General features: G+C 29.5%; 1 protein-coding gene across 1 annotated transcript; it reads right to left on the reverse strand.

Moving 5' to 3' along the window:
- Positions 1-13,114: 13,114 nt before the first annotated feature.
- On the reverse strand, positions 13,115-14,060 carry LOC121392403 (2-oxoglutarate and iron-dependent oxygenase domain-containing protein 2-like; the record flags this gene model as incomplete). Its single annotated transcript, XM_041523629.1, has 3 exons — positions 13,115-13,345; positions 13,459-13,734; positions 13,936-14,060. Coding segments are annotated over 3 exons (632 nt in total), but the record flags the coding sequence as incomplete, so codon positions are not given.
- Positions 14,061-14,715: the final 655 nt, after the last annotated feature.

A 14,715-nucleotide genomic window follows, 5' to 3' on the forward strand; every position in this document is an offset into this window, starting at 1 on the left:
TCATCTTCACTATAATCATCCTGCATTGGACTTGAATATTGTTCAGATCCACTATTTTCTTCATTAGCAAGTACATCCATCTCTATAGCAGGTGCGAAACTATCGATTTGCATGTGTTCATCGTTCATCTTGTGATGTCATAATGCGTTTTGCTGCTTAAACAGAAGAAGATGGCTGACTTATGATTGGCAAGGTTTGACTTCGTTTTATTTCAAAAGAAAGTTCCATTTAAAGAAAAGGAGTAAGGTTTACATGTTATCATATTATTATTTAACGAATAAACAAGTTTCAAAAATTTCAAAATACGCATTTCAGTTACCCTTTAACAAAATATTGAGTATCATATCATGCCAATGTACCAGAGACTATTAGGGCCTGGAACAGAGCAGGTTCTACAATGTAACTTGGCATTTTGTCAAAGTGCAGTATTGATAGGATCAATGTCATGTATTACTTTTCTAAGAGTTTCACGAGTACATTTCATTCCACTGGTATGTATCATGCTATGTAGTAGTCATTCTCCTATATCTGGAAATTGGTTTTTAATGTCAATGGACTATAGGAAGAAGAGCATTATAACTCAAAGCCTATATAGGCTCTCCTTTCAGATTCTTGTAAACCAGCTGCTTCTTTACATTTTCTATATAGAGTGCTTCAGTTACTCCTATCATTAAAGTAGTGTCAATCCACTTGAAATTTATGCCTCTTAGAAATACAATAGCATCAGGAAAGGTTACCCTGTTCAGGGCGGAGGAACATGGTTGGTGAATTTGGAGAGGCACCAAAGCTGGGGGTAACAGGGCACAGCCCCCAGAAGCTGAGGAGTGTTTTTGCTTTTAATCCTTATGAATACACACCGAATTTTGGTATATTTCTGTATAATATGAATCATGTGAAAGAAATTATTTTATTGAATTGTATATCTATGGTTACAAAATCATGATTTCCTTCACAATTGCTCACAGGCAATGTATCGTTCAGCTTCTCTTAACATTTACCAAAAAAGCTTTTCCTTTCTGTCATTAACATCTATAAATTCCATTGCAAATTTCTGAAGGTCAAGTTTATCTGTCCTATCTTTATGGATATGTAATAACAATGCATAATTAAGTGATGGCTGTGTCATTGTGGAGCGCAAAAAAGTCTTTAATCGTCAAGCACAGAAGTTTTTCATTGTTCTCTACACATTGCATACTTCAGTGTAAAAATTTTTGGGGAAGGGCACAATGAGCATGTTGTAACTTTTTTTGGGGGGGGGGGCACATGCCCCTGGTGCCCCATAGGTTCCTCTGCCACTGCCCTGGTTGGTTAGTTCTAATAGCAACTACAGTTGTTTGGTAACTGAGTAGGGATGTCATCAAAAATTAATAAGCTACCTGTCAAGTTATCCTGCCATTTACAGCGGTCTTTGCATAAATAATTTAGGCCTTGCTTACTATTCCAGATGTGAATGTAGATAGGTATACTTTGATAAAAAAACTGCAATCACCACTATTGCTTGCTTGGACTATTGCTTCTTGAATTGTACTATTGTATCTTCGTTATATCTCTTATGTAATGATACAACTTTTCAGATACACATTCGATTAATTTGACTGAAGTTATATCATTCATTAATTCTGCTTCTCTTAGAAAAGAAGAAATCCAGCTTTCTGTCATTAGCCACACCTTTATGATGTGTTATTAGCCACACCTTCGTTTACATTGTCTGTCATAGAATTTGACACAAACTGTGCGCTACAGATAACACACCCCTTTAGAACTTAGTAGACACAACCATGAGTACTGGTTTACAAAAAAAGAGGTGAGTAAGTGTAATAATAACCATTATTTAAATAATATTGCTGATTTCAACTAAAATACTGGAAAAGGACGGTAATGATACAAAGTCTATTCATACTTAGCTTAACAATTAAAATATGACAGTTTTTTCAATGATAACTGGTTATGTACATTTACTATCAGGACATTATCAATAAAGATAGATCAACTTCATGTCAGTTGTTATTTAATTTTACGTATATTAATGATAAAGTCCCAATAAACTGTCTAAATACCTATCAATCTACATATACTTTATTGACATTAACCATAATTGTTTATGATATTTATTTACTTTCAATATAACTCTCTTCATCTCTGTCACTATCATGATATAAATCTACTCTGTTTTCTACTTGTTTATAAATCCACACTGAAGTAAGTAAGTGTCATTTAATTCTAACCATAATTGTTTATGATATTTATTTACTTTCAATATAACTCTCTTCATCTCTGTCACTATCATGATATAAATCTACTCTGTTTTCTACTTGTTTAGCAAGTAAGTGTCATTTAATTCTAACCATAATTGTTTATGATATTTATTTACTTTCAATATGACTCTCTTCATCTCTGTCACTATCATGATATAAATCTACTCTGTTTTCTACTTGTTTAGTCTGTAAGTGTCATTTAATTCTAACCATAATTGTTTATGATATTTATTTACTTTCAATATGACTCTCTTCATCTCTGTCACTATCATGATGTAAATCTACTCTGTTTTCTACTTGTTTAGATTGTAAGTGTCATTTAATTCTAACCATAATTGTTTATGATATTTATTTACTTTCAATATGACTCTCTTCATCTCTGTCACTATCATGATGTAAATCTACTCTGTTTTCTACTTGTTTAGCCTGTAAGTGTCATTTAATTCTAACCATAATTGTTTATGATATTTGTTTACTTTCAATATGACTCTCTTCATCTCTGTCACTATCATGATATAAATCTACTCTGTTTTCTACTTGTTTAGGAAGTAAGTGTCATTTAATTTTAACCATAATTGTTTATGATATTTATTTACTTTCAATATGACTCTCTTCATCTCTGTCACTATCATGATATAAATCTACTCTGTTTTCTACTTGTTTAGCGAGTAAGTGTCATTTAATTCTAACCATAATTGTTTATGATATTTGTTTACTTTCAATATGACTCTCTTCATCTCTGTCACTATCATGATATAAATCTACTCTGTTTTCTACTTGTTTAGACTGTAAGTGTCATTTAATTCTAACCATAATTGTTTATGATATTTGTTTACTTTCAATATAACTCTCTTCATCTCTGTCACTATCATGATATAAATCTACTCTGTTTTCTACTTGTTTAGTCTGTAAGTGTCATTTAATTTTAACCATAATTGTTTATGATATTTGTTTACTTTCAATATGACTCTCTTCATCTCTGTCACTATCATGATATAAATCTACTCTGTTTTCTACTTGTTTAGCTTGTAAGTGTCATTTAATTTTAACCATAATTGTTTATGATATTTGTTTACTTTCAATATGACTCTTCTTCATCTCTGTCACTATCATGATATAAATCTACTCTGTTTTCTACTTGTTTAGATTGTAAGTGTCATTTAATTCTAACCATAATTGTTTATGATATTTGTTTACTTTCAATATGACTCTCTTCATCTCTGTCACTATCATGATATAAATCTACTCTGTTTTCTACTTGTTTAGATTGTAAGTGTCATTTAATTCTAACCATAATTGTTTATGATATTTGTTTACTTTCAATATGACTCTCTTCATCTCTGTCACTATCATGATGTAAATCTACTCTGTTTTCTACTTGTTTAGCCTGTAAGTGTATTAATTTTCATAATTGTTTATGATATTTGTTTACTTTCAATATGACTCTCTTCATCTCTGTCACTATCATGATATAAATCTACTTTGTTTTCTACTTGTTTAGCCTGTAAGTGTCATTTAATTCTAACCATAATTGTTTATGATATTTATTTACTTTCAATATAACTCTCTTCATCTCTGTCACTATCATGATATAAATCTACTCTGTTTTCTACTTGTTTAGGTAGTAAGTGTCATTTAATTCTAACCATAATTGTTTATGATATTTGTTTACTTTCAATATGACTCTCTTCATCTCTGTCACTATCATGATATAAATCTACTCTGTTTTCTACTTGTTTAGGAAGTAAGTGTCATTTAATTCTAACCATAATTGTTTATGATATTTGTTTACTTTCAATATGACTCTCTTCATCTCTGTCACTATCATGATATAAATCTACTCTGTTTTCTACTTGTTTAGTCTGTAAGTGTCATTTAATTCTAACCATAATTGTTTATGATATTTATTTACTTTCAATATAACTCTCTTCATCTCTGTCACTATCATGATATAAATCTACTCTGTTTTCTACTTGTTTAGCTTGTAAGTGTCATTTAATTCTAACCATAATTGTTTATGATATTTGTTTACTTTCAATATGACTCTCTTCATCTCTGTCACTATCATGATATAAATCTACTCTGTTTTCTACTTGTTTAGTCTGTAAGTGTCATTTAATTCTAACCATAATTGTTTATGATATTTATTTACTTTCAATATGACTCTCTTCATCTCTGTCACTATCATGACGTAAATCTACTCTGTTTTCTACTTGTTTAGATTGTAAGTGTCATTTAATTCTAACCATAATTGTTTATGATATTTGTTTACTTTCAATATGACTCTCTTCATCTCTGTCACTATCATGATATAAATCTACTCTGTTTTCTACTTGTTTAGCCTGTAAGTGTCATTTAATTCTAACCATAATTGTTTATGATATTTGTTTACTTTCAATATGACTCTCTTCATCTCTGTCACTATCATGATATAAATCTACTCTGTTTTCTACTTGTTTAGCCTGTAAGTGTCATTTAATTCTAACCATAATTGTTTATGATATTTGTTTACTTTCAATATGACTCTCTTCATCTCTGTCACTATCATGATATAAATCTACTCTGTTTTCTACTTGTTTAGGAAGTAAGTGTCATTTAATTCTAACCATAATTGTTTATGATATTTGTTTACTTTCAATATGACTCTCTTCATCTCTGTCACTATCATGATGTAAATCTACTCTGTTTTCTACTTGTTTAGCCTGTAAGTGTCATTTAATTCTAACCATAATTGTTTATGATATTTGTTTACTTTCAATATGACTCTCTTCATCTCTGTCACTATCATGATGTAAATCTACTCTGTTTTCTACTTGTTTAGTTTGTAAGTGTCATTTAATTCTAACCATAATTGTTTATGATATTTGTTTACTTTCAATATGACTCTCTTCATCTCTGTCACTATCATGATATAAATCTACTCTGTTTTCTACTTGTTTAGCCTGTAAGTGTCATTTAATTCTAACCATAATTGTTTATGATATTTGTTTACTTTCAATATGACTCTCTTCATCTCTGTCACTATCATGACATAAATCTACTCTTTTTTCTACTTGTTTAGATTGTAAGTGTCATTTTATTTTAACCATAATTGTTTATGATATTTGTTTATTTTTCAATATGACTCTCTTCATCTCTGTCACTATCATGATATAAATCTACTCTGTTTTCTACTTGTTTACCATTATTGTTTTGTAAGTGTCATTTAATTCTAACCATAATTGTTTATGATATTTGTTTACTTTCAATATGACTCTCTTCATCTCTGTCACTATCATGATATAAATCTACTCTGTTTTCTACTTGTTTAGTGTGTAAGTGTCATTTAATTCTAACCATAATTGTTTATGATATTTGTTTACTTTCAATATGACTCTCTTCATCTCTGTCACTATCATGATATAAATCTACTCTGTTTTCTACTTGTTTAGACTGTAAGTGTCATTTAATTCTAACCATAATTGTTTATGATATTTGTTTATTTTCAATATGACTCTCTTCATCTCTGTCACTATCATGATATAAATCTACTCTGTTTTCTACTTGTTTAGGTGTAAGTGTCATTTAATTCTAACCATAATTGTTTATGATATTTGTTTACTTTCAATATGACTCTCTTCATCTCTGTCACTATCATGATATAAATCTACTCTGTTTTCTACTTGTTTAGCCTGTAAGTGTCATTTAATTCTAACCATAATTGTTTATGATATTTGTTTACTTTCAATATAACTCTCTTCATCTCTGTCACTATCATGATATAAATCTACTCTGTTTTCTACTTGTTTAGCTTGTAAGTGTCATTTAATTCTAACCATAATTGTTTATGATATTTGTTTACTTTCAATATGACTCTCTTCATCTCTGTCACTATCATGACATAAATCTACTCTGTTTTCTACTTGTTTAGTCTGTAAGTGTCATTTAATTTTAACCATAATTGTTTATGATATTTGTTTACTTTCAATATGACTCTCTTCATCTCTGTCACTATCATGATATAAATCTACTCTGTTTTCTACTTGTTTAGATTGTAAGTGTCATTTAATTCTAACCATAATTGTTTATGATATTTGTTTATTTTCAATATGACTCTCTTCATCTCTGTCACTATCATGATATAAATCTACTCTGTTTTCTACTTGTTTAGCCTGTAAGTGTCATTTAATTCTAACCATAATTGTTTATGATATTTGTTTACTTTCAATATGACTCTCTTCATCTCTGTCACTATCATGATATAAATCTACTCTGTTTTCTACTTGTTTAGCGTGTAAGTGTCATTTAATTCTAACCATAATTGTTTATGATATTTATTTACTTTCAATATGACTCTCTTCATCTCTGTCACTATCATGATATAAATCTACTCTGTTTTCTACTTGTTTAGCCTGTAAGTGTCATTTAATTCTAACCATAATTGTTTATGATATTTGTTTACTTTCAATATGACTCTCTTTATCTCTGTCACTATCATGATATAAATCTACTCTGTTTTCTACTTGTTTAGACTGTAAGTGTCATTTAATTCTAACCATAATTGTTTATGATATTTGTTTACTTTCAATATAACTCTCTTCATCTCTGTCACTATCATGATATAAATCTACTCTGTTTTCTACTTGTTTAGCTTGTAAGTGTCATTTAATTTTAACATAATTGTTTATGATATTTGTTTACTTTCAATATATGACTCTCTTCATCTCTGTCACTATCATGATATAAATCTACTCTGTTTTCTACTTGTTTAGATTGTAAGTGTCATTTAATTCTAACCATAATTGTTTATGATATTTATTTACTTTCAATATGACTCTCTTCATCTCTGTCACTATCATGATATAAATCTACTTTGTTTTCTACTTGTTTAGTATGTAAGTGTCATTTAATTTTAATTTTATAATTGTTGTTTATGATATTTATTTACTTTCAATATAACTCTCTTCATCTCTGTCACTATCATGATATAAAATCTACTCTGTTTTCTACTTGTTTAGGTTGTAAGTGTCATTTAATTCTAACCATAATTGTTTATGATATTTGTTTACTTTCAATATGACTCTCTTCATCTCTGTCACTATCATCATCTTATAAATCTACTCTGTTTTCTACTTGTTTAGATGTAAGTGTCATTTAATTCTAACCATAATTGTTTGTGATATTTTTACTTTCAATATGACTCTCTTCATCTCTGTCACTATCATGATATAAATCTACTCTGTTTTCTACTTGTTTAGGTTGTAAGTGTCATTTAATTCTAACCATAATTGTTTATGATATTTGTTTACTTTCAATATAACTCTCTTCATCTCTGTCACTATCATGATATAAATCTACTCTGTTTTCTACTTGTTTAGCATGTAAGTGTCATTTAATTCTAACCATAATTGTTTATGATATTTGTTTACTTTCAATATGACTCTCTTCATCTCTGTCACTATCATGATATAAATCTACTCTGTTTTCTACTTGTTTAGTTGTAAGTGTCATTTAATTCTAACCATAATTGTTTATGATATTTGTTTACTTTCAATATGACTCTCTTCATCTCTGTCACTATCATGATATAAATCTACTCTGTTTTCTACTTGTTTAGCCTGTAAGTGTCATTTAATTTTAACCATAATTGTTTATGATATTTGTTTATTTTCAATATGACTCTCTTCATCTCTGTCACTATCATGATATAAATCTACTCTGTTTTCTACTTGTTTAGTTTTGTAAGTGTCATTAATTCTAATCATAATTGTTTATGATATTTGTTTACTTTTAATTGTAAGTGTCATTTAATTTAACCATAATTGTTTACTCTCTTTACTTTCTCTGTCACTATCATGATATAAATCTACTCTGTTTTCTACTTGTTTAGCCTGTAAGTGTCATTTAATTCTAACCATAATTGTTTATGATATTTGTTACTTTCAATATGACCCTCTCTTCATCTCTGTCACTATCATGATATAAATCTTTCTGTTTTCTACTTGTTTAGATTGTAAGTGTCATTTAATTTTAACCATAATTGTTTATGATATTTGTTTACTTTCAATATGACTCTCTTCATCTCTGTCACTATCATGATATAAATCTACTGTTTTTCTACTTGTTTAGCGAGTAAGTGTCATTTAATTCTAACCATAATTGTTTATGATATTTGTTTACTTTCAATATGACTCTCTTTCATCTCTGTCACTATCATGATATAAATCTACTCTGTTTTCTACATAATTGTTTTGTTTACTTTCAATATGACTCTGTAAGTGTCATTTAATTCTACTCTGTTTTCTAATTAGATGTAAGTTATGATATAATTGTTTATGATATTTATTTTCAATATGACTCTCTTCATCTCTGTCACTATCATGATATAAATCTACTCTGTTTTCTACTTGTTTAGATTGTAAGTGTCATTTAATTTTAACCATAATTGTTTATGATATTTGTTTACTTTCAATATAACTCTCTTCATCTCTGTCACTATCATGATATAAATCTACTCTGTTTTCTACTTGTTTAGCTTGTAAGTGTCATTTAATTTTAACCATAATTGTTTATGATATTTGTTTACTTTCAATATAACTCTCTTCATCTCTGTCACTATCATGATATAAATCTACTCTGTTTTCTACTTGTTTAGTGTGTAAGTGTCATTTAATTTTAACCATAATTGTTTATGATATTTGTTTACTTTCAATATGACTCTCTTCATCTCTGTCACTATCATGATATAAATCTACTCTGTTTTCTACTTGTTTAGACTGTAAGTGTCATTTAATTCTAACCATAATTGTTTATGATATTTGTTTACTTTCAATATAACTCTCTTCATCTCTGTCACTATCATGATATAAATCTACTCTGTTTTCTACTTGTTTAGGTTGTAAGTGTCATTTAATTCTAACCATAATTGTTTATGATATTTGTTTACTTTCAATATGACTCTCTTCATCTCTGTCACTATCATGATATAAATCTACTCTGTTTTCTACTTGTTTAGACTGTAAGTGTCATTTAATTCTAACCATAATTGTTTATGATATTTGTTTACTTTCAATATGACTCTCTTCATCTCTGTCACTATCATGATATAAATCTACTCTGTTTTCTACTTGTTTAGTTTGTAAGTGTCATTTAATTCTAACCATAATTGTTTATGATATTTGTTTACTTTCAATATGACTCTCTTCATCTCTGTCACTATCATGATATAAATCTACTCTGTTTTCTACTTGTTTAGAATGTAAGTGTCATTTAATTCTAACCATAATTGTTTATGATATTTGTTTACTTTCAATATAACTCTCTTCATCTCTGTCACTATCATGATATAAATCTACTCTGTTTTCTACTTGTTTAGCATGTAAGTGTCATTTAATTTTAACCATAATTGTTTATGATATTTGTTTACTTTCAATATGACTCTCTTCATCTCTGTCACTATCATGACATAAATCTACTCTGTTTTCTACTTGTTTAGCATGTAAGTATCATTTAATTTTAACCATAATTATTTGTGATATTTGTTTACTTTCAATATGACTCTCTTCATCTCTGTCACTATCATGATATAAATCTACTCTGTTTTCTACTTGTTTAGGATGTAAGTGTCATTTAATTTTAAAATAATTGTTTATGATATTTGTTTACTTCAATATGACTCTCTTCATCTCTGTCACTATCATGATATAAATCTACTCTGTTTTCTACTTAATTTTAACCACTATTGTTGTATATTTATTAATTTTCATTGACTCTTTCATCTTTTTGTTATAATCTGTTCTACTTGATATTGTTGTTTGATTTTAAATATTGTTTACTCCCTTACCTCTGTCAATATGACTCTGATGACATAAATCTACTCTGTTTTCTACTTGTTTAGTCTGTAAGTTCATCTTTTAATTTAAATATAATTGTTTATGATATTTGTATGTCTTTCAATATGCACTCTCTTCATCTCTGAAAATACATCATGATCTAAATCTACTCTGTTTTCTACTTGTTTATTTTGAAAGTGATATGTTATTGTAGTAATAATATGATATTTGTTGATATAACTCTATTCATTTCTGATCACTATCACTATATAAAACAGGTGATGTTGGTTTTCTAAGTTTTAGCTCCTGTATCTGATGATGCTAGACCTCAGTATCATCCAAATAAACAAGATGCATCAGTCCAGTTTGATTATCTTGTTTTTTCATCTGGTAAGAGAGAATTAATGATTGATAATGATTCCTTCTCTCTCAGATCATTTGTATGGTGTTCATATAGCAGAGAAAAAACTTTTCTACATTCAAGGAAATGAGGCTCAGTCCCTTTACTGGGAAGAATATGGCCTGAGAATTCATATATCACAAAACACTGTATCTTTGTCTGAAATTTGTGAAGTTGCAGTGACTGTACTTGTTGGAGGCCATTTTAAGTTTCTGAAAGGAAGTATGCTAGTCAGTGCAATCTATGATATCTCAATTGCCAAGCCACTTCTCAAACCTCTGATGTTAGAGATTCAACACTGTGTTAATTTACACACACAAGCTGAGGCTAAATGTCTCCATTTTGTTAGAGCTAACCTTCATCCCCCAACATTGCCTTATGAGTTCACACAGCTGCTTGATGGAGGACAGTTTTATCCAGGAAGTCGATATGGCTCTATCACATCTGATCACTTTAGTCCTGTAGCTATTGTAGCAGAATGGAACCAGCAAACACAGGATAACTCAGATAATGAGGGAAGTAGTGATGATGAAGAAAGCAGCAGCAGTCAGGAGAATGGCAGTGTAGGTAATGAGGAGAAAAAGGAAGATGATCATGAAGAGAAAAGTGAGTGATCTCAATAATGATAAAGTACAAACCAAACCTGCTACAACAGATAGCATCCATAGTCAAGAGGAGAGCAGTGTAGGTAATGAAGAGAAAGAGGAAGATGATCCTGAAGAGAAAGGTGATCTTGGTAATGATATAGTACCAACTAAAGACTGCTACTACAGATAGTAGCCATAGTCAAGAGGAGAGCCAGTTTGTGTGTAAATAATAAAGAAAAAGTGGAAGATGTCCCATGAAAGAAACTAGGTAAGTGATCTCAATAGTGAGTGATGTGATAACAATTAGAATTGCTATTACTAGCTACAACAGAAGGCAGTAATAATCAGAAGGATAGCAGTTCATGTTCGCAACTGAAGATGATTCCAATATAAATAGGTAAGAGCGATTTCAATTGTAGCATTGCTATGTAATTATTGTCTATTTTTGTATAACATTATAGATAATTATGTCAATATAGATTTGGTTAACAACACATGTTTTGTATTTGTTTCAGACAGTAATATAGTATTACCTCCTATCTCCTCTTCAACTCCTCTTGACAATATAAGTCAATGCAGTGATGACCCTAAGCCAAAGAATAAAGGTATTGTTGGAACCACAATTGTAAATGGCTTCACTTACATAACTACTCTAGTTTTGTTATTCATGTACTCTGGAATGACTTGTTATGAGGAAAAAGATAGAGATTGGTGGATAGTGAGATTTTTTGTTGTTAAAGATCTCAATGCTCTTTTAACAGTAATGTTTACTTCATTTGCTCTATGCTACTTCAATTATAATATTGTTATAGTATTTAAAAAAGGAATTTCAGCAAGTGGATAAAGATGATCCTGTTAACTTTAATTTTGTTGATCAATATGAGTACATTGAACTCATTTTCAATACGGAACAAACCCCTCCAGGATGGAAGATTATACCTATAGTCAAGCCATGCAAGTTTTGTTGTATGCAGGTTGATAATTAGGATGTATTATGATTAATGAGCAGTTATGGCAACAAATATTGATATGTTTGGGTCATCTACTTGTCCAATACCATGAATCATGTCAATTAAAAGTATATGCTATTGATAATCCAGACACTGTTGAACATTTTGAGTATCCTATCATACTGGATGGTGTAGATCCTCAAATGACAATTACAATTCATCGAAAAGTTTAAGAGACCTTCAGTACCAGGTATTTGATTTTTCTAATTAAATTTTAACAGAAAAGATAATCACTTTCAATAATTAGGTCCTGTTGTAATGTCACAAGTACAAGGTGCTAGTATCAAAGATCAATCCTCTCCTGTACCAGTAAATACAGGTATATATTATGTATAGATGGTTGCTGACATATAATATCTGTTTTCAATAGATATTGACATCAGTGAAATGAGGAGGCTAATCAGACATGTTCTCACAATGAAACATGCTGCTTTAGTTGGCTTACCTGAAGCTTCCTTACCAAGCCTAGCTGCTGAAATGTATTCTGTTGCTCTTGTTAGTATTGGAGTACAAAAGAAACCTACATTTGATGCCATCATTGGTGAATTCATAGCAGGAATGGATTTTCAGAGTAATCACACTCACTTACAAGAAGATCTAAAAAAATTCTTAAGTTGTTTCAACAAAGTAGGTGGTAGCTTTGCTGCTGCCTCTAGAGTCCTTCAAAATGAATGGACTGATATTTATTAGAAAAGAACTAAATATAGAACTCAATTTATGAACAATTAAAAGTCTTACATAACAACAGTGCTGATATTATTATTAGATTTAATTTAATGAGTGTGATTTTATAATAGAAAACTGAAATGATCATGATGGATTCTGTAGGGGGCCAGGAAGTCATCAGTACATACACTTGTACATAATTCACTTAGTTATACAATGAATGTTATTATTAGACATGATAGTTCAAATGGGACTAGAATCCAGTGAATTATAAATGAAGAATAGTATTAGTTCTATTGACTATATTTACAAATTACAAGTTAAAAATAAAATCTGATAAAACTACATTTTATTTTCACCAGTAAAGTACACATGTACTTTGTTACTATGGTAATACAAATCCATCACCATATCCTTCAAAAGAGACTAGTTTTGGTGTCTCTCCACATCTTGGACAACAATTATTTCTAACTGAAGATGATCTCATCCAAATAATAAGATTATATCTCTCTCCCTTGCTAATATCAAGAGCACCATGCATGTGTTGTCCTCTGTGAAGAACACCTCTCCCTATCTCGTGATGATACAAGTGTGGTGTAAAATTATGTACAGTGACCTGTATAAAATAAAAGAGTCCATGTATGATCAATAAAAGAGTCCAAGGATCAAAGGTTAATAGTAGCTCTCTCTCTCTCTCTCTCACTCTCTCTCTCTCTCTCACTCACTCACTCCTTTCATATCTCCAAAGTAAAGTTCTCCATCATTGTATTCCTTTCCCAATGACACATTCAATGTAACTTCAGCATTGTCATAGTGATATGATAGACCAATATCACCATCACTACTCTCAGCAGAGTAAGTCACAATGAATGCACGTTGAGAATCTAAACCACTCCTACCAACATGTTCAGGATATAATATATGACATATTGGTTGTAAATAGTTCTCTCTTAGAGAAGTATCTATGATAAAACCTTTATCAAAACCTAACTCTGAGAGAAGTATCTATGAAAATAGAATTGAAAATGTAATTTAAAACAGTCAGTAAAGATATTGTTTAGATGAATAATGAAGTTATAATATCACAGTTTCTAACTAGTTTTGTGCTTACTTTGTGTGTTCAATTTTATATATTAGTAAAATATATTGAAATCAATTAATATGATGTCATAATGATTGAATTAATAACTAATAGTTATAACATACTCCAGTTTTATTCATTGTGTTTGGACGTCCTTTAGTAATATCAGTTTGTTCAAAGTTATCTAACTCTTCAATAAACAATTGACAAAAACTATCAGTAAATACAGGAAAGGAATAAACTCTGGAAGCTAAAAAGATAAAGAACAACTTGTTATAATAGAAATTAATTATATTCCATCTGATGAGTTTGTAGTTACTGTCTGTATAATGAAAAAAGAAAAAAATTAATATATATATATATATTATTATTATTATTATTATTATTATTATTATTATTATTATGGCAATATATCACTTATCTGTTCAAAGAAAGCTTTGTATAAACTCAAATTAATTTGACAATTGTCAGATTAAGTTTATACTAGTTATAATAGAGTATAATATTGTAGAGACAGACTAGCAGATCATACAATGTAACATGGTATCCATTGAAATGCAGTGTTGATAGATCAATGTCATGTCTTCCTTTTCTAAGAGTTTCACAAGTACATTTCATTCCACTGGTAGTCATCATCAATGTAGTAGTCATTCTCCTATATCTGGAAATTGATTTTTAATGTCAATAACTATAGGAAGAATATTATAACTCAAAGCCTCATTTCAGAACTGGTAAACCAACTTCTTTACTTTTTCTCTGTAGAGTGCTTCAGTTACTCCTATCCTTTAAGCAGTGTCAATCCATTGAAAATTTATGCCTCTTAGAAATACAATAGCATCCATGTTAAGTTCTAGGAAATGTTGTCCTTCTGTGGTTAGTTCTAATAGCACTACAGCTGTTGGTAA

This window comes from Gigantopelta aegis, unplaced genomic scaffold, assembly GCF_016097555.1.
Source record: "Gigantopelta aegis isolate Gae_Host unplaced genomic scaffold, Gae_host_genome ctg3745_pilon_pilon, whole genome shotgun sequence".
Taxonomy (NCBI): Eukaryota; Metazoa; Mollusca; class Gastropoda; order Neomphalida; family Peltospiridae; genus Gigantopelta; species Gigantopelta aegis.